The sequence below is a fragment of the Salvelinus fontinalis genome, chromosome 14, assembly GCF_029448725.1.
Source record: "Salvelinus fontinalis isolate EN_2023a chromosome 14, ASM2944872v1, whole genome shotgun sequence".
In the NCBI taxonomy this organism is placed as follows: Eukaryota; Metazoa; Chordata; class Actinopteri; order Salmoniformes; family Salmonidae; genus Salvelinus; species Salvelinus fontinalis.
The window spans coordinates 32,617,304-32,639,064 of NC_074678.1; the positions used below are offsets into that span (position 1 = coordinate 32,617,304).

The window sequence follows — 21,761 nt, forward strand, 5'->3', positions numbered from 1 at the left end:
GCAACAACAGCCCGAGTTGCACAATCCCTCCATCACTGCTCAGACTGTCAGCAGTAGGCTGAGAGAGGCTGGACTGAGGGCTTGTAGGCCTGTTGTAAGGCAGGTCCTCAGACATCACCGGCAACAACGTCGCCTATGGACACAAACTCACAGTTGTTGGACCAGACAGGACTGGCAAAAGTGCTCTTCACTGACAAGTCGCGGTTTTGTCTCACCAAGGGTGATGGTTGGATTCATGATTATCGCCGAAGGAATGAGTGTTACACGCAGGCCTGTACTCTGGATGCCTGATCGATTTGGAGGTGGATCGTCCGTCACGGTCTAGGGTGGTGTGTCACAGCATCATCGGACTGAGCTTGTTGTCATTGCAGGCAATCTCAACGCTGTGCGTTACAGGGAAGACATCCTCCTGCCTCATGTGGTACCCTTCCTGCGGGCTCATCCTGACATGACCCTCCAGCATGACAATGCCACCAGCCATACTTCTCGTTCTGTGCGTGATTTCCTGCAAGACAGGAATGTCAGTGTTCTGCCACGGCCAGCGAAGAGCCCGGATCTCAATCCCATTGAGCACGTCTGGGACCTGTTGGATCGGAGGGTGAGGGCTAGGGCCATTCCCCGCAGAAATGTACGGGAACTTGCAGGTGCCTTGGTGGAAGAGTGGGGTAACATCTCACAGCAAGAACTGGCAAATCTGGTGCAGTCCATGAGGAGATGCACTGCAGTACTTAATGCAGCTGGTGGCCACACTAGATACTGAATGTTACTTTTGATTTTGACCCCCCCCCTTTGTTCACGGACACATTATTCCATTTCTGTTAGTCACATGTCTGCGGAACTTGTTCAGTTTACGTCTCAGTTGTTGAATCTTGTTATGTTCATACAAATATTCACACGTTATGTTTGCTGAAAATTAACACAGTTGACAGTGAGAGGACGTTTCTTTTTTTGCTGAGTTTATTTTATATGTTTAAGATTTTTTTGGTTACTACATGATTCCATATGTGTTACTTCATAGTTTTGATGTCTTCAGTATTATTCTACAATGTAGAAAAAAGTAAAAATTAAAGGAAAACCATTGAATGAGTAGATGTAGCATCATGGCGCCGGGGATGATGGCTGACGTTTTACGTGCTCCTAACCAACTGTTTTTTTGTTTGTTGTAACTTCTTTTTTTACTTATTCTTTACATAATATTGCTGCTACCGTCTCTTATGACCGAAAGTAACTTATGGATATCAAACAGCGATTACTCACCACGAACTGGCAGAAGCTTTTTTCTCTCACTTTAACGAGTCTGACGAGCCCAAAGTGAAGGACATACTGCTTTCCTGGGAACAGGCCCAAATCCCTGTCATTTGCGTGAAGAGAAGACGGAGAAAAAGAGAATGGAGGTCGGGCTGCCTTCTGAGAATTAGTAGGCGATCGGAAAAAAAAAAAACACTGCCTTCGGTTGTACTAGCTGACATGCAATAAAATTGACAACCTACGAAGAAGATTAAACTACCAACGGGACATTCAAAACTGTAAAATCGTATGCTTCACGGAGTCGTGGCTGAACGACAACATTATCAACATACAGCTGTCTGGTTATACGCTGTATGGCAGGATAGAACAGTGGCGTCTGGTAAGACAAGGGGGGCGGACTATGTATATTTGTAAACAACAGCTGGTGCACGATATCTAAGGATGTCTCGAGCTATTGCTTGCCTGAGGTAGAGTATCTCATGACAAGTTGTAGACCACACAATCTACCTAGAGTTGATCTGTATTTTTCGTAGCGGTCTACATACCACCACAGACCGATGCTAGCACTAAGACCACACTCAATGAGCTGTATTCCACCTTAAGCCAAACAGGAAATTTCTCATCCAGAGGCGGCGCTCCTAGTGGCCTGGGACTTTAATGCAGGGAAACAAATCAGTTTTACCAAATTTCTATCAACATGTTAAATGTGCAACCAGAGGGAGAAAATAAAACAAAATTTGATGCATACAAAGCTCTCCCTCACCCTCCATTTGGCAAATTTGACCATAATTCTATCCATCTGATTCCTGCTTACAAGCAAAAATTAAAGCAGGAAGCACCAGGGACTCGGCCTATAAAAAAAGTGGTCAGCTGAAGCAGATGCTAAGCTAAAGGACTGTTTTGCTAGCTCAGACTGGAATATGTTCCGGGATTCCTCCGATGGCATTGAGTTCACAACAGTCATTTGCTTCATCAATAACTGCATCGATGACGTCGTCCAAACAGTGACCGTACGTACATACCCCAACCAGAAGCCATTGATAACAGGCAAAATCCGCACTGAGCTAAAAGCTAGAGCTGCCACTTTCAAGGAGCGGAACTCTAACCCAGAAGCTTATAAGAAATCCTGCTATGCCCTCCATCAAACAGGCAAAGCATCATTACAGGACTAAGATCGAATCGTACTACACCGGCTCCGAAGCTCGTCGGATTTGGCAGGGCTTGCAAACCATTAGACTACAAAAGGGAAGCACAGCCGAGAGCTGCCCAGTGACACGACAAGCTAATCTACTTCTATGCTCGCTACGAGGCAAATAACACTGAAACATGCATGAGAGCATCAGCTGTTCCAGATGACTGTGTGATCACGCTCTCCACAGCCGATGTGAGTAAGACCTTTAAACAGGTCAACATTCACAAGGCCAGACGGATTACCAGTACGTGTACTGTGAGCATGCACTGAGCAATTGGCAAGTGTCGTCACTGACATTTTCAACATCTCCCTGTCCGTGTCTGTAATACCAACATGTTTTATGCAGACCACCATAGTGGGCTGGTCATGGCTCACAACACCATTATCCCAGAAACCCTAGACTTGCTCCAATTTGCATACCGCCCTTACAGATCCACAGATGACGCAATCTCTATTGCACTCCACACTGCCCTTTCCCACCAAGACAAAAGGGGCACCTATGTGAGAATGCTATTCATTGACTACAGCTCAGCATGCAACACCAAAGTGTCCTCAAAGCTCATCAATAAGCTAAGGACCTTGGGACTAAACACCTCCCTCTGCAACTGGATCCTGGACTTCCTGACTGGCCACCCTCAGGTGGTAAGGGTAGGTAACAACACATCCGCCACGCTGATCCTCAACATGGGGGCCCCGCAGGGGTGCATGCTCAGTGTCCTCCTGTACACCCTGTTCACTCATGACTGCACAGCCAGGCACGACTCCAACACCATCATTAAGTTTGCAGATGACAACAGTGGTAGGCCTGATCACCGACAACAACGAGACCGTCTATAGGGAGGTCAGAGACCTGGCCGTGCGGTGCCAGGACAACAACAACCTCTCCCTCAACGTGATCAAGACAAAGGAATTGATTGTGGACTACAGGAAAAGGAGGACCGAGCACACTCCCATTAACATCAACAAGGCTGTAGAGGAGCAGATTGAGAGCATCAAGTTCCTTGGTGTCCACATCACCAAGACAGTCGTGAAGAGGGCAAGACAAAACCTATTCCCCCTCAGGAGACTGAAAAGATTTGGCATGGGTCCTCAGATCCATCGAGAGCATCCTGACTGGTTGCATCAGTGTCTGGTATTGCAACTGCTCAGCCTCCGACGGCAAGGCACTACAGAGGGTAGTGCGTACGGCCCAGTACATCACTGGGGCCAAGCTTCCTGCCATCCAGGACCTCTATACACCAGGCGGTGTCAGAGGAAGGCCCTAAAAATTGTCAAAGACTCCAGCCCCCCAGTCAGACTGTTCTCTCTGCTACCGCACTGCAAGCAGTAGTGGAGCGCCAAATCTAGGTCCAAGAGGCTTCTAAACAGATTCTACCCCCAAGCCATAAGATTAATTGTTCAGCAATCAAAATGGCCACCCAGACTATTTGATTTGCCTACCCACCCCCTCTTTTACACCGCTGCTACTCTTATTATCTATGCATAGTCTACCTACATGTACATATTACCTCAATTACCTTAACTAACCGGTGCCCCTGCACATTGTACCGGTACCCCCTGTGTACAGAGTCAGTCTCGCTATTGTTATTTAAATGCTGTTCTTTAATGACTTATTCCATTTTTTTAACTGTATTGTTGGTTAGGGGCTTGTAAGTAAGCAATTCACTGTTGTATTCGGCGCATGTGACTAATAAAATTTTGATTTGTGCCCAAACTTTTGACTGGTACTGTATATTGTTACACTTTTATAGGAGTGGTGCTAAAACTCTGTATTTATTGTACACGGTAGGTACATTCATATCTACGGTCTCATTACAGTGTAAGCACAGTGAAGTATAGCAAAGATACAAGTACCTCTGTTTTTATATAATAACACATTTTACTTTCTACTAGCCACTGCTCTCTGCTCTCAGGTGTGCACTGTCTGGGTCAGCTGTCCTGTGCTCCCTGATGAACAGCACAGAGAAACAGAGTAGAGAAAGCTGGAGAACAGAGAAGTGTGTGTATGTTCATGTGTTCATGCGTGTGGCTCTATGCATGTGCGCGAGTGTGTGTGTATGTGTTGAGGGGGCCCATGAAGCCTGCCCTTCAGTCACTTGACAATAAAGCCAGGCTGCATTATCATATCTATCAGCTGCCGTTAAAGAGATTGCAGCTTTGTCAGAGCAGCGCTTGCCGAAGGGAGACAGAGGGACCATCTCAAATCCAATCAGCTCTCTGGGAAATGAAATAAGACGCGTGTTATAGTTTGTTACTGAAAAGCTGCAACTAGGTGCAAACCAGGGGATGGGGACTGGGGAGCAGGGTTATCATAACCTGACACCCTCCAAAGTTTCAAATAGCAAAGTTGATTTGTCTCAGTGAGACTGTACATGCAACACTGGAGCATGTCTGAAGGAGTCCAAGATTAGTTTAAACTAGCTAGCTATAGGTTGAAAAGCTCAGACCTTTGTCAACTGGAGATGTTCATACTGTGGATGCATTCTCTCCTTAAAAGATGCACTGTCAAACTTTTGTATAATTTCAGCCAGTCGTTTTTGAATGTAGTGCTCACAAGAATGGTACACCACCCAAATGACATCCAATCAACTTGACACAACAACTGTGGAAAACATTGGAGTCAACATGGGCCAGCATACCCGAGGAATTGAGGCCATTCTGAGGGCAAAAGGGGGTGCATCTCAATATGAGGAAGGTATTCCTAATGTTTTGTACACTCAGTGTGTGCAGATATGTGCACCATGTCATTGCTCTCACTCGAACTCTGCTGTGTCCAACGAGCCGTTATGCCCACCCTGCAAACTCATTGGATAACGCTGGGCAAGCCTTTTGCTAGGTGTCACTCAAATAGCAACAGGCTGAAGCTCATTGGCTGAAACTCAAATTACTAGGGGGCTGGCACACGTGGGGGAAAATGGCGCTGCACAGCTTCCAGAAAACAGTAGCTTTTAAAACTACGGATTTCGTGGCTAATTGAGGTAAAACCGTAATTCTGCTCATGAATTATATGCATGTATGAACTACATACACATTGACACATCCAGCCCAAAGCAGGAGGTTTAAAAAATAATAATTTTAAACTCACTAGTCGCCAAAGAACCGCTCAATCTCTAAATAAATTAACTTGGCTGTGTGGAATCCCTAAGATTAGTCTGGGTGTGAGATTCATACTCCAGTTTAAGAGGGCATGCACATTCTGCCATATCCAAATGAACTGCCAGTCAAAACAATGTGGAAATGTGGGCAGCATAAACAGGCCACACACACTTTCCACAGCATCAACATTCATAAGACAATTACAAAAATGAAATGCCATTGTGATAATTACTGCAATTAACTGTGCTCTGACAAAGCCTGGTGGTAACAATGTGCCTTCCGCCATTATGGGCAGAGTAAACACAGACAAGTGGTTGTAAGGGCCTGGGCATTAAATCAACAGTGATGTGGCTGGAGCCACAGAGCAGCCAGGCTAAGGAGAGGACAGGAGAAGAGAGGAGACATGTTGACTATGGCTGCTACTACTATTATTATCAGCCTGAGCTGCTCTTAAATGGGACAAAACCTGCAAGCAGAAAAAAAAACGTTTGGTCTTTATTACCCCACTGAAGTTTGCTATTCTCCTGGTACCAATGTGAGGCCACAAGAGAAACAGGCACTCCCCATCTCTTAAAACAGTACGCCATGTAAATCTGTTCTAGAATTCCACAGGAGCCCTCCCCTCAGATTTCACTAATAAATTCAACATCTGAAAATGGGCGAAGAGAATAAAGGAAAAATGTGTGCGCTTCTTGTTAAAGATGACAGAGGAACAGATTACTCCTTTATTTATTTAACAAGGGGAAAGCTCTGGCCAGATGATCTAGTGTCTTTCTCGGTCAGGTATAGCAGCTCTACTCTGCCTGACACAGACAGGCTGAAAGGAACCACAAAGCCCCAGGTTCCTGCCTGATACCTGCTTTTATAAAGAATAACCAGGAGATCTAGGCAAGTCTTTGCTGGAGTGTTTTCTTTGCCCCTCGCAAGGAGGAATTTCAGCTGGAAGCAATTTGAGGGATGATCCGTGTACATAGTATTGTGGTGAGGTTCTCAGAGGGTGACAGAGTGGATGTCCAGTGAAAACTGGCTAAAACAATTGATTTGGCCGACCAATGTAGAGAGCTAATGACACAATCAACACCTGCACCCCTCTCGGAGCCCTGGCTTTATCTCTGCGTCCATAACAACAGATGTGGATGACTGAACCCCTCCCTCAACTCATTCAGCCCTGCGCGGCCCAACAGGAAACTGTTTGAGACAGAAGCAGGGAAGAAAACCCAGGGTGGGGGATTTGGCTGTTTAACACAAAGGAGACTGGAATGTAAGGAGTTAATCCGTTTGGGGTCTCTTCCGCAAACAAAGGACAGGCCTTCAGACAAAGGTTGAGGGAGGGGAGTGGTTGGCTTTCCCTTACCATCTGGACCTTTTGTTTGGGGGAGGGGGTTGACGTAGGAGGGGGAGGCCCCCCAGTGAGCCTCCCCGTCCACATGCTGCAGCCCCAGACAGACACCCTTCCACTGGGTCACACCACACTGGGGCCCTGTTCAGCTAATAATCTCTCTCCTCTGCAACTGCTCATACACACACAGGGGGCTCCCTCAAACCGTGCCTCAGCAATCGGAGACTTTAAAACTTTGAGGGTTAGACAACGGGAAAGTAAACTTGTCCAAAAACTGTATGTTTGTGTATGTCAATCTGTCTGTGCTTCTGGTAGATTAAAGTGAAATCTGTCAGACGGAGGGAACACAGGCTCTCTTAAGGACCATTATGAGCTGTGTAAACATGATTCACAATTAAAACAGGTCAGCAATTCAGGGGGCAGAATGCCGCTAAAAATGCCCCTGTTCAGCGGTGGAGGGTAGAGGGGATTCTCAGGATGAGGAGCGCAGGACAGAGGGCAAACAAAAACTGCCTGTGAACTCACTCCCTCTCTCCCCGTCTCGCTCTTTCCTTTATCTATTGCTCTCTATATATTTCCCTCCATCAGCTAGAGGGGAGCCCAGGCATGGGTGTTTCCTTCTCATCCAGTGAGAAATACATGTCAGCCTGTCAGTTCAGAGGCGACTGCATCCAGGTCGTGAATACACTGAAGTATTTATTTGGTATCAAAACGTCTGACAAGTCCGCTACAAGAGGAAGAATACAACTCAAGCTGGTTCTACAAATACCATAGATAGAGACCATAATGGGTTAGGTGTTTTCAACTCCGACAAACAGAAAGTATAAAACTTATTTACAGTATCAGGTACACATGCTGTAATCATAGCTTAACTTTTAAAAGAAATACCAACCTTGTTCAAATTTGAGGTAAAAGGTATTGTTGGGTAAAATTATAAGAGAGACATTTGTCAAACACTTATCCGGAGCGAGTTACAGTAGTAGTAAGTTAATACATTTTCTCACTGGTCCCCCGTGGGAATCGAACCCACAACCTTGGCATTGCAAGCACCATGCTCTACCAACTGAGCCGCATGGGATCAGGACAATTGTAGTTCATCATCCAGTGAAGAGTACAGTGAAGAGTACAGACATCAGAAGACGTACCTGTCGTTACCAGCAATTACCTCCCCACTCCTATACATCATGTCGTGAATGGCACTGTGTGTGTGTGTGTTTGTGTTTGTAGACTGTGGCGTTTAAATGCGACTCCACATAGAAGACAATGTACGTACCACCACCATGAGTGTAGGAATCCAGGGGGCTCTCCCAGTGTAATGTTCTTCTCCCATCGGATCTGAGAGAGATAGAGAGAGAGTTAAGACTCTGCCGCATGTGCATCCATAATGCATACACACCACTTCACCTCAGACAGACATGCAGTAAGAATGGAGTGCAGAGAGTGTGGATCTGACACTAAAAACATCTCAGTAGCAGCTCCTCACACTTCATACACCTCTACTCCCCATATCTGGCCACTGAGATAAGATCAACCCAGAGATAGCACTAAAAGGGCAGAGTGTGGTAGCTAGCTAACTCAAACTGCCACTGTCTGTGGCCGATGTGTGAGCTACAGAACATTGCAGGCACTGTAGGTATCCTCGCTTGCATGCCAAACTTTCTGGGTTTCTCCTGTTATGACTAGGACACAGGGTTTTGCTGACTGACTTGACCAGGGACAATTATGTAACTATGGCCAGGACTTTTTCTTGGTCAGGTCAAATCAAATTCTATTGGTCACATACACGTGATTAGCAGATGTATAGCGAAATGCTTGTGCTTCTGGCTCCGACAGTGCAATAATATCGAAAAAGTAATAGCGAACAAATTACACAACATACACCCAATACACACAAATCGTAGTAGGAATGAGTTAAGACTATATACACAAGCGATGTCCGAGCGGAACGGACTAAGATACAGTAGAATAGTATAAAACACAGTATATACACATGAGATGAGTAATGCCAGATATGTAAACTTTAAAGTGACTAGTGTTCCATTCCTTAAAGTGATCAGTAATTCCTCGTCTATGCGTAAAGACAGCAGCCGCTAATGTGCTAATGATGGCTATTTTTAAGGTCTGATGGCTATTTAACAGTCTGATGGCCTTGAGGTAGAAGCTGTTTTTTAGTCTCTCGGTCCCAGCTTTGATGCACCTGTACTGACCTCGCCTTCTGGATGATAGCGGGGTGAACAGGCAGTGGCTCGGGTGGTTGATATCCTTGATGATCTTTTTGGCCTTCCTGTGACATCAGGTGCTGTAGGTGTCCTGGAGGGCAGGTAGTTTGCCCACTGTAATGTGTTGGGCAGACCGCACCACTCTCTGGAGAGCCTTGCGGTTGCGGGCGGTGCAGTTGCCGTACCAGGTGGTGATACAGCCCGACAGGATGCTTTCAATTGTGCTTCTGTAAAAATTTGTGAGGGTTTTAGGTAACAAGCCAAATGTCTTTAGCCTCCTGAGGTTGAAGAGGCTCTGTTGCGCCTCCTTCACTACACTGTGTGTGGGTTGTCCATTTCAGTTTGTCAGTGATGTCTACAAAGGAACTTGAATCTTTCCACCTTCTCCACTGCGGTCCAGTCGATGTAGATAAGGGGGGGGGGGGGGGGGGGGGGGGGGTGTACCCTCTGCTGTTTCCTGAAGTCCGGGTAAGGTAAGGTAAGGTAGAGGTGATATGATCCTTGATTAGTCTCTCAAAGCTACGGGGCGATAGTCATTTAGTTCAGTTACCTTTGCAGGAACAATGGTGGACATCTTAAAGTATGTGGGGACAGCAGACTGGAATATGTCCGTAAACACTCCAACCAGATGGTCTGCACATGCTCTGAGGACACGGCTAGGGATGCCGTCTGGACCGGCAGCTCTGAGGGTTAACGCGTTTAAATGTTTTACTCAAGTCGGCCACGGAGAAGGAGAGCCCACAGTCCTTGGTAGTGGGCTGCGTCGGTAGCAATGTGTTATCCTCAAAGCATGCAAAGAATGTGTTTAGCCTGTCCGGAAGCAAGACAGTCTCGGCGACGTGGCTGGTTTTCCTTTTGTAGTCCGGGATTTTCTGTAGTCCTTGCCACATACGTCTCGTGTCTGAGCTATTGTATTGCAACTTCACTTTCTCTATACTGATGTTTAGCTTGTTTGATTGCCTTGGAGTGAATAATTACACTGTTTATATTCTGCCATATTACCAGCCACCTTGCTCTTGTTAAATGTGGCGGTTTGGGCTTTCAGTTTCGCGCGAATGCTACCATCTATCCACGGTTTCTGGTTAGGGTAGATTTTTTTATATAGTTACAGTGGGTACTACATCTCCTATATACTTCCTTATGAACTCAGTCACCGTATTCGTATATGCGTCTAGATTATTTTTTTGCACGCTACCTGGACCATATCCCAGTCCACCTGATCAAAACAATCCTGAAACGTGGATTCCGAATGGTCAGACCAGCTGTGAATAGTACAGAGCACGAGCACTTCCTGTTTAAGTTTCTGCCTATAGCACAGGAGGAGCAAGATGGAGTCGTGGTCAGATTTGCCAAAAGGAGGGCGGGGGAGGGCCTTGTAAGCATCCCGGAAGTTTGAATAGCAATAGTCGAGAGTCTTAGTAGCACGAGTAGGACAGTCAATATGTTGATAGAATTTTGGCAGCCTAGTCCTCAGATTTGATTTGTTAAAATCCCCAGCTACAATAAAATGCAGCCTCAGGATGTGGTTTCCAGTTGCATAGTCCAGTGAAATTCTTTGAGGGCCATCGAGTTTTCGGCTTGAGGTGGGATGTAAGCGGCCATGGCGATGACGGAGGAGAACTCTTGGGAAATAATAAGGTTAGCATTTAATTGGGAGGTATTCTAGGTCGGGTGAACAAAATGACTTCAGTTCCTGTAAGTTCCTAGAATTACACCATGAGTCCTACAGGCCCTACAGCTGAGCCTTGAAACGTGGCATGTAATAGAGGCCAAATGCAATGCAATGTAGTTGTAAGGCACGTGGCTGGTGATCAGGACTATATTGTTGGTGTGACTGTTACCAGTTTTATAGGCTCTCCTACACACAGCTGATGAATGAGACTAACTTACGTGTGGGCCAGTGGAGGCTGTTCAAGGGTTCTGCTGTGCATGGGAGCAGGGAGTGACTGTTCCGAGGAGATGGGCGAGTGTGCAGGGGTAGGACGAGGGGTTAATTGAGAGGCAGGAGAGAGGCCAGGTGATAGCTCTCTCATTAGGTGGCATCGAGCAAGTGTGTTTTGCTTCAGCGTATCTAGAGGGACTGAATTCCCTTATCTGTTCAGGTGGGAGACAGGAGGGCTGGAAAGGGCCAAACATGCGTTGGAGAGGTCCTGAGATTTTAGCATAGTAATTATATTGGCGTGATGTGGCTGACTGTAGAATTGTTGACATTTCTATGTGATGAAAAGAGACGTGAACAAAGAAACTTTTAACTTTTAACTTCTAAAGTTATGAGTATTGTTGAGAGTATGGGAGCTATAAAGGCATTTTGAATATTGCGTACTTACTTATTACTCTATCATAAAATATGAAGGGCAAGATGAGAGGACCAGAAAGCAGGAAAAAATAGTTTGAAAACATCACTGATAAGTATCTCTGCATTATACGGTGTATGTGATTTCATATATTTAAAACAACTAAAGTACAAGCAAATTACCTGGAAAAAGGCCTCTGCATGCCTCATGGAAATAGACTGAGGAGCAGAGCTTCTCCCTCCTGTTGCCTGTGATCCATAACTTAACCCTTATCCAGCAGCACACCAATAACACTCCATCTCAGGGAGGAGATTCGCCCAGGAGGGTTCTGCAATCAGCAAGCCTCACTACTTAATCTCTCCGAGCTGGTCCCAGATCTGTGCTTAATATTTTAGTCCAGTTCTGTGCCTTGGTGGCAGTTAGTCGAACACTGCTGCCTGCAATGAGCCGTTTAGGGCAGAGAGAGGGAAAAGCTTTTGGGCAGGTTAGGTGATTGATGTATTGATTTATCAGCATTGTAATAGACTAGGTTACTGTTTGACTTTGTGGTGTCAACCTGGACAGGTTGTGGCTTGATTTAGCCTCGCAAACACACCTTGAGATACAATGTCTAATGTTTAGATTCTATAGCCTGATATCCGCCCTTTTAAATTATAATTTCCATGTGTGACATTATCTCAGTCACATTAAAGGCTGCTCTCTCATTACAGGTTATGTTTTGATAACACATACAGTGCATTCGGAAAGTATTCAGACCCCTGGACTTTTTCCACTTTGTTACATTACAGCCTTATTCTAAAATTGATCAAATAAAAATCTACACACAATACCCCATAATGACAAAGCAAAAAGTTTAGCAAATTTATATTTTAAAACCCCAAAAATGTATACCTTATTTACATAAGTGTTCAGACCCTTTGCTATGAGACTCGAAATTGAGCTCAGATTGATCATCACTGAGATATTTCTACAACTTGGAGTCCACCTGTGGTAAATTCAATTGATTGGACATAAGGTCCCACATTTGATAATGCATGTCAGAGCATAAACCAAGCCATGAGGTCGAATGAAGTCTGTAGAGCTTCGAGACAGGATTGTGTCGAGTCACAGATCTGGGGAAGGTTACCAAACAATGTCTGTAGCATTGAAGGTCCAAGAACAAAGTTGTCTCCATTATTCTTACATGGAAGAAATTTGGACCCACCAAGACTCTTCCTAGAGCTGGCAGCACTGCCAAACTGAGCAATCGGGGGAGAAGGGCCTTGGTCAGGGGGGTGGTGACCCAATGGTCACTGACAGAGCTCCTCTGTGGAGATGGGAGAACCTTCCAGAAGGACCACCATCTCTGCAGCACTCCACCTGTCAGGGCTTTATGGTAGAGTGGCCAGACGGAAGCCACTCCTCAGTAAAAAGGCACATGACAGACAGCTTGGATTTGCCATAAGGCACCTAAAGGACTCTGACCATCAGAAATAAGATTCTCTGGTCTGATGAAACCAAGATTTAACTCTTTGGCCTGAATGTCAAGCATTACATCTGAAAGAAACCTGGCACCATCCCTACGGTGAAGCATGGTGGTGGCAGCATCATGCTGTGTGGATACATTTCAGCGGCAGGGATTGGGAGACCAATCAGGATCAAGGGAAAGATGAAAGGAGCAAAGTACAGAGAGATCCTTGATGAAAACCTGCTCCAGAGCGCTCAGAACCTCAGACTGGGGCAAAGGTTCACCTTCCAACAGGACAACGAGCCTAAGCACACAGCCAAGACAAGGCAGGAGTGGCTTCAGGACAACTCTGGATGTCCTTGAGTGGACCAGCCAGAGCCCAGACTTTTCTAGAGACCTGAAAATAGCAGAGGTAAGGGTCTGAATACTTATGTCAATTCTAAAAACCTGTTTATGCTTTGCCATTATGCGGTATTGTGTGTAGATTGATGAGGATAAGGCTGTAACGTAACAAAATGTTAATGGGTCTGAATCAGATGCACTGTAAATGGCGGGGAACATATGGAATGTGTGTGATTCATTGAGAAAGATAAAGAGCAAGATCTTAGTTTAAGACTGAGGAGAAAATACACATAGCCTGTGTATAATAGTATGCTGTAAATTCCAGGTCATGACTGTATCTCTAAGGAAATTAGGCTGCTTTAGAAAACCGCCATCTAACGTTCCTTTTCCTGTGTGGTTGATAAGGGACACCCAGCTGAGGCAAAAATAAATAAAATGCGCCTGTATCTTTCAAAACATAACATACGTAGGTCTGGGCCATGCGTCAGACATTTTTGAACGCAGTGACACAGGTACAGTCATGAACAGTGGTGAAACATCAACGCTGTAATACATGATAACAGCTGAACAGATTATAATACAGGAGGGGAAATGCTGTGATGTAAGCTGGGTGAATCACACCACTGAAATAGTTCTGTGCTTGAACACAGGCCAGAGTTTTTTTTTATATGAAATAAATCATGAGAAAAATCACAACCTTTCATTGCACTTGAAAAAGATCACTTTAGCAGGTCCAGGGGTTAAGAACATTATTAACCAATTGTACACATTCATCCAACTAAATGAACATATTAAATCTGACTTCTAACACATGGGAGTGTTAAAGAGCAGTTATGAACCAAATGAGCATATACACCACTCCAAAGGTGTGAGTAGAGCTCTCACTGCTGGTTAAATGAATGATAAATAATCTAGGAGTTAAATAGACTAGTATGAGCATCCAGGGTATCACTGAGAGAGGATATTAGAGTTTAACCCAACTTTTTCAGAAGGCACACAGAGCAGTATAAGTAGGGCCAGGAATTTGTCCTGAAGAAGTAACCTCTCATGGCCCTAGTTATGGCTTCCTGCACCAGTTAAGTGGTCACAGAACCTCCTGACCCTAGGGAAAGGGCACAGCTGATACATAGTAGAAATAATATTTGTCTTTACCATATAGTCCTCCATTTTTTGCGTGCCAGTAAAGTTCTTCCACAGCCATAATGGTACAATATTTAGTGAGCAGCATAAAAGGGGTCTACACACATTAAAGAGACAGTAGATACGGAGCATAGCGCAGTAGTTGCAATGTCGTTTTTCCCGTCACAAAAAAGGCGGGAGCATTCGACACACTTTTGTGCAACTTGAAAACTGAGACGTGCCATATCATTCCTTACGGCGCCATGTTGTACCTTGATCTGATCTATAGGCTATACGTCAAAGTAGCATATTCGGCATTGATAACCAAATACATTCTCAACGACTGTTCAAACAATAGACCAAACATTGTAGCCTTATTAGAATCCCCCCCAAAAATGTATTTTGTTGAGAAGTAACTACTTCTAGACAGTAAAAACAACTGGTAGCCATATGCCTTTTCTCCGTGATATGACCACATTTAGATGTGATATGACCACATTAGATGTTTTGCTGACATAGGAGCGAATACACTGAAGCAGCATATCAAATTGGAATTATGTTATAGGTTACATTGGTGAGTAGGCTATAAGAATATTTGCCAGGGCAAATTGATAAATTGTATTATTTCACATAAGGGAAGATGTGGGAAGCTAGGTTAGTGCTAGCAGAATAACCTACAGCCTACTAGCAGGCACAAAACGAGGAGATGTTAATCAAACCTAAACTTTCATTACATGTAGGCCTAGCTATTAATTAAATATGCAGTTGGTTCTCTTTCAAATTAGCTTAGTGAAGTTCAACGCGATTTCTCTTTGTCTACCTCAAAAGGGGGAGACTTGAGAAAAATCTCTGTTATTGCCCCCTTGAGAACGCTGCTATCTGGGAGACTAAAGATGCATGGACCGGCACGTAGATCTATGCAAGTGAAGCTTGTAGCAAGCTTAAGGCGTGAAGGTATTAGAGAGGTGAAGGCCTGAATACTAGGCCACTATGGAGGAAGGATGTCCATTAAGGAAGAGGATGCAACACATTACATGGGCTATTTCTCATTGACAGTTCAGGTGCTATCAGGCTAATAGAGGAAGGAGCATGGCCTAGGTTTTGATATGGAACCCAAACATTTTTTATTGTCCTTATAGAAATCTTAAGACTAATACTGCTGTTATTCATCAACTTATAGCTTAGTCTAGACACATTACATCCATATCATTGTATACAAAACTTTGGAATCCAATTACTTGTGTTACAAAGCAGAGACGCCCAAATTGGTTCTTGACCCCAGGGCTACCGCTAATGTAAATTCCATCCCTCGCTATACAATGGAGAGGAATCCCATTCATCCGTTCACCTCAGGAAGTTCTTCTAAAGCCATTTCTTACCTCTGACAGGAAGGTCTGTGCTGATTTCTGTGCGCCGACGTGCAGCAAATACTCGTACACATATAAAGCTAACCTGGAAAACAAAGAGAAAAGGGTCAATGTCGAGGCTCCATCCCCTCCTCCTCGCTCTGGAGAATCTCTCACCCTCTCCCGGGCTAGCAGGCAGCCTATCCAACTGGCGCTCAGGTGAAAAATGAATTTGTACTGGATCTCTCCTTACAGACCAGTGGGGTTAACCAGGAGAACGCAGGCTTTGTCGTAATAAAATACAATTGTGTTTTTGGTCAGACCTGTTGCATGTACACAGTATTAACATTTACAGTAGGAGCCAGAGACTTTCACAATGACAGCCAGATAACATGCGGACTCTAAGGAGAAGCCATTGGGAGGCTCTAGAAAATAAGAGCATCTGTGGTTTACGGAGCTCCTCCTTTAACATGGATGCTGAGGAAAACAAGAGGAAAGCAGAGACAGCCAAGCGTGGGTCGGTGTCACATTATCTGACAACCCACTACCTTGTGCATTTTTGGTATCATTATGACTGTCATTTAGACGCCTGTGCTGGCAATTACTGTGCTCCCTGTGCTCCTGGACTAGTGATGAACCCACACTCTACTAAGAGGGAAAGGGCCTCCCGAGTGGCGCAGCGGTCTAAGGCACTGCAGAGCTTGAGGTGTTACTACAGATCCAGGTTCGATCCCGGGCTGTGTCGCAGCCGGGAGACCTATGAGGCGACGCACAATTGGCCCAGCGTCGTCCGGGTTAGTGGAGGGTTTGGCCGGCCGGGATGTCGTTGTCCCATCGTGCTCTAGCGACTCCTGTGGCGGGCCGGGCGCATGCACGCTGACACGATCGCCAGTTGTACGGTGTTTCCTCTGACACATTGGTGCGACTGGCTTCTGGGTTAAGCGAGCAGTGTGTCAAGAAGCAGTGCAGCTTGGCAGGGTTGTTTTTCGGGGGACGCAAAGTCTCTTGACCTTCGCCTCTCCCAAGTCCGTATGGGAGTTGCAGCAATGAGACAAGACTAACTACCAATTGGATAACAAAATTGTGAAGAAAAAAACCGAAAGAAAAGTCAGTTTGGTTAAATCTGTCTCAGAAACACTTGTGCTGGATGTTGAACCAAGCACAAGGGATATCGACTCAAAGTAATCATTCATTTGATATGCCAGCTTTATACAAGGGAAGCATTTCTTCCACAGACTGCAAAAAAACAGTTTTGACTAACGTTAGACATTAGTTAAAGGGGACACCTATCTTCTTAATTATTTCTCAGTGTTACATCAGACGTATTAATTTCACTGCTCATTTCAGTAATCTAGTGTAAACAAATGGTTCTGGACACAACGAACACAATCATGGCCACAGTGTTTTATCTGGTCTGTCTGTTTTATGGCTGTGGATTTGTTATGCTGGAGTGACTGCTTACAGCAGGGGTGTCGAGGTCCAGAGTCGCACTTAATTATAAATCCTCTATCCACAGCTTTGTACATTTTCTTTTACACTTTATTTGGGTAGTCCTTCTGTAGATGCTCTACAGATGGTCATACTATTAACCAACTATCTGTTGATAAGCAACTGCTTGCTAAGGTTACGGTTAGGTTTAGAGTAAGGGTTAGGGTACGGGTTAAGGTTAGGGCAACGGTTAAGTTTAGGGTTAGTAGATAGTTAGTTGAAATGTTACCGATAGTCTGTGTAGAGCATCGGATCCGGCCCACGGGCCGTATGCTTGACACCCCTTGCTTAGAGGGTAGGTCAAGGGTGATGGTAGAAGAGAAGGATGGGCAGAACAATGGGTAATGGCATGATATTCAAATGAATGACACGGTGGAGCAAACCGCTGGCTGCAATATTTCCATACGCATCTCATGATAGAGGGGAGTGTCACCACGCGACACTACCTGGTAACACTGAAAATGCTTTGTGGCGTTTGTAATCACGTCTCAACTGAGTTTAATTCAAACCAGCCAGTGAGAACTGAGCACTGAGAATGTGCTCTGAAAGAACTTAAATGAAACCAGTCAAAAAACGAAGCGCTCCTTTAACCAGGAAGTACCTGTGCTCTCCCAGTCTGAAAACTTGTCAGGTTCCTGGTACAGAGGGGAGGCGGCTGGTGTAAAATGTAAGAAGACTACCTCATGGCTGTTTGTAATACCCAGCGGCATGCGTGGACTTCTATAAGCTGGTCCACACTGAACTGGATCGAACAGAAATTCCCATGAGTACCCTGATGAAATTTTCATGGCTACACTGGTATGATCTGAGGGGTTCTGTGCCCTGGTGATGGGCACCTGCCCCTGTTCTAATGCATTATTTAAAAACACTCATTCAATCCTGGCTTCGGGGGACACCTTTTGTTGCACTGTCAGTAGCACTGAGTGTAACTCCGCCAAGGGAAGAGGGTTGTGGAGACTCTCCCTGCGCAGGTAGAGATGGCGTCAGCAGAGGGAAGGAGATCGAGAGAGGGAACTTGCTAGGCGTTAAGACAACTGTGTGATGGTGTGATGAGAGAAGGGAGATCTACAGGATAATGACCATAGTGGAGACACTAGGGCCACACATGACAGGAGACAGACAGAGCACTGACACCAAGCACAAGGCATACGTTCATACAAAAACCTTCACTGAAACGAGACTCCATCTGACACACACAAGCTCCATGTCCTCTGACCTCCCAAAGGGAACATCTCCATAATAATATATTTACAACCCCTGAGTACCAAGAGTGGTGCTGGGTCATCTTCTCTGTCATTTTTAGTGATGTCTCAGGTGCCCCCAAAAAAATCTCAACATCCTTATCCATTGCTCTGCTGGTCCAGTCCACCCCTCTAAGCCACTGCTCTCTTCCGTGCCAGACTCCAGCTAAAGAGCTCTGAGGCCACTGAAACCCCATCATCATAGATAATGGTCATACAAATTACATGCTGTGGAAAGGTTAGGAGACAAGAGACCAGTAGACTTCTCTCAGTTAGAGAACTACTGTTGAGTGGGTGGTTTAGTTTGATCCTCTCTGTAGTGACTAACGTTAGAGGCAGGGACAGGGAGGCAGTCAGCAGCCCCTGCTCCACAGTCAGCCCAGAGTTTTACACGGTGTCCACACTTCAAAGGGAGATCTTCCACCTCATCCAAGGTACACTCCTGACATCCCACCCCAGGCTATCAGACTATGCTCCCGCAAGACATGAAAGCACCTCTGCCAAGTTTAGCCAGCTAAAGCACAGACAGTTAGCAAATTAACTTTCCTGTCTTGATGTAAATAATTCAGCAGCGAGAGCATGGGCTTGGTTAGATAAGGTATGCATGGGCTTGGTTAGATAAGGTATGCATGAGAAGTGATGGAGAAGGGAGTTGGGGTGAATGCAAGATAGTAATTGTATCAGTTTTCATAATGCCCTTTTAGTTTTTTCCTTGTTTCACAAAAGCCTAGGCCTAGAGGAATTAAGATCATGATCGCAAGTTGATGAGTACTGACATGTCTTGTAAGCAAAGGAGGATGCATAGATTAAAAGGACACCTCTGGAAGCATTTCATTCTCCAAGTGTTAGGCTACCTGTTTATGAGATGAAACTAAGATTAAATTAACATTTTTACACTGCCGGCCATTTTTTGCAGACACAAAACAGTGACAAAAGACTGTACACACGCATGGCTTAAACCAGCCATGGGTTAATCCACACACACACACTTCAGCTTAATAAACGTAAAAATTGATTCCCATTGCCAAAGTCATCTCTGTCTCTTTACCAGGAGCTAGCCTCGAGCTAAATTGACTCCACAATTATGGACATGCTCCGCTTGAAAGGACGCCATTGTATTCTAACCTGAGAGTCTTCATTTTGGGGAAATTGATTCATTTCAACAAAAGTTTGATTCTATGAGAAAGATAGAATAGCATCAGGATACCAAGCAGACATGGTTTATAAATGGAATAAGCAGCTAATAGATATTGTTATCAGTTAATAATGAATATGTACTACTAGTGTACTGAAATAACAGTGATTTGGACTACTCCACACTGTCTATACTTAATAAATTAGCTACATAAGACTTAAACAAAGGTATCATGTCACTATAACATTAATATAATGTGTGGGCTAGTGTAATCAACAGAATACACTTAGACTTTGTGAGTTTGTCTGTGCCGTGACCAACCTGATTACTGACTTCATGCACGTAGCCTCAATATTTATACTGTCTCACTTATTTAAAAAGTGAGAAAGCTAACAAATATGTGCGGATGCATCAATGCACCAAATTAATTGACTGTTGACACCTCTGAATATGAGCATATTCATTCAAAGCAAACCAGAGAAAATCAGAGGTTCGTCACAAAATAGTGGCATGTTTCTGCATACGTGAGTACGTGGTTCTTAAAATGTCTTTCTCAAAAGTCCAAAATGCATATGGCAGGGCCATCTGTGTGCTAGCAAAACCATGCATTCAGACCTCAAGAACTCTATTAAACTCCATGCGAATATAGGGGAGGGTGGGGATGTAAAGAAACACATTCAAATCAAACACTTTATTCAAGATATTCAATTATCCTCTGAATATTATAGAAATGTCTTATAGGCCTAACCTATATGTATAGAGTATGCATTGCCTTAAATGTAAAGACTACAATGTGTGACTGGGTCACGCACGACCGACTACTGTATCATGATAAGAAACATTCAATTTGATGAATTCCATGGAAGGGCCCTGTGATAGCGGGTTCCTCAGCACATTTCAATGACGTTGTAATTAACAAACAATAAGGTCATATTAATGTTGGAGCCTCTGTTTCAACCCTGTGGAAATCAAATTAAATCAAGTGCAGAAAGAGTGAGTGTGATGGAATTAATTCCTCTCGTCACAAGGGCACGAGTTCTTGTTCTAAATTTTTCCACAGGCATCTGACGCTTCTCCTCAAGGACAGGTAAACAAACAAACATCTCTTCCATTCTTTACATCTCTCTTGAACTCTAGGTTGAGCATTTCCTTGAATGACACAGTCATCAGATTAAAATCTTAGTGATTTCGTAGAATTTTTTGAGAAAAAAAAAGTTACCAAGCTCAGGTTCAGTCTTTATTCTTCTAGATTCCTCCAAGGTTTTGATAGGCCATTATACCCTCCCCATTCTTGGTGCACTTTTATAACTTCTATCTGCTCTATCAGTGGTTCTGTACTAGATACCTTTACTCTACGGTCTCCCCTCTGCTGTACCTAAACCAGCAAGTATTCTACACATGTTGGTGAGAAATGGACGACCTCCACATGCACAGAGAGAGAGACCATATAGTTCTTTCATTTCAATTTCCAAATTAAGTAGGAGTTAATCTAACAAGACTTCAGACAACATGGGTAGCGTCCTGACTAACCATAGCGTAAAGAGAAACATGCGTTTGCCTCATGGTGCATGGCAGAGTCATTAGTTAGGTGAGAAGGTAAGTGCATCCTCACTCTGGCCATCACCTGCTCACCGGACTCTAAGAACACACAGAGACAGAACTCACACATGCAGAGGATGGTGCCAGGGGGTTCACTGCTTAAACTGATGCCAATCAATCAAATAACTTCATTTTTCTTGTGAATGAAACTTCTTGTGTGGAATGGTACATACAACAAGACAAAGGACATACGGGACAACTGTATCTTAATTTAACTTCAAGGTAAAACTTAAAGGGATGGGGTGGAGGGAATATTGTTCTACTGTCACAACTACTGTATGTCTTTGTATTACTAGGTGAGGAAATATTCTGTCAACACTACATTTTAAGAGCACTTGTGTCTAAGGGATCTGCCTTTGATTGTAAACAAATAAGATGCATATGTAGGAATCCACAAGTTTTTAAAAGGATTCCATATAATAAAATCAGGTAATATCTGGGCATCCCATGCCCATTCAAAATGCATTATTCTTGCTGTATTGGTACATGAACCACATGGAATTGTTTTCAGTTAGGATTCATACTCCCTCAGCACACAATGCTGCCTCCGTTTGTCAATACACAGGAAAGATTTTCTCTAACGGAGAGAATATGCCATTTACTTCACACATTCGGGTGAAATTTGGGTGAAATTAAGACACAGAACTGAAGCCAAC

At 44.4% G+C, this 21,761-nt stretch overlaps 1 protein-coding gene across 1 annotated transcript in view; it reads right to left on the reverse strand.

Annotated features, from left to right (window-relative positions):
* Positions 1 to 21,761, reverse strand: part of LOC129810660 (single-stranded DNA-binding protein 3) — a 93,084-nt gene that overhangs the window by 69,623 nt on the left and 1,700 nt on the right. Inside the window, exons 2-3 of the mRNA XM_055861396.1 lie at positions 15,676 to 15,748; positions 8,149 to 8,210 (exon numbers count right to left, since the gene is read on the reverse strand). Coding sequence (XP_055717371.1) covers positions 8,149 to 8,210; positions 15,676 to 15,748 — 135 coding nt within the window. The remainder of the gene's footprint in view (positions 1 to 8,148; positions 8,211 to 15,675; positions 15,749 to 21,761) is intronic.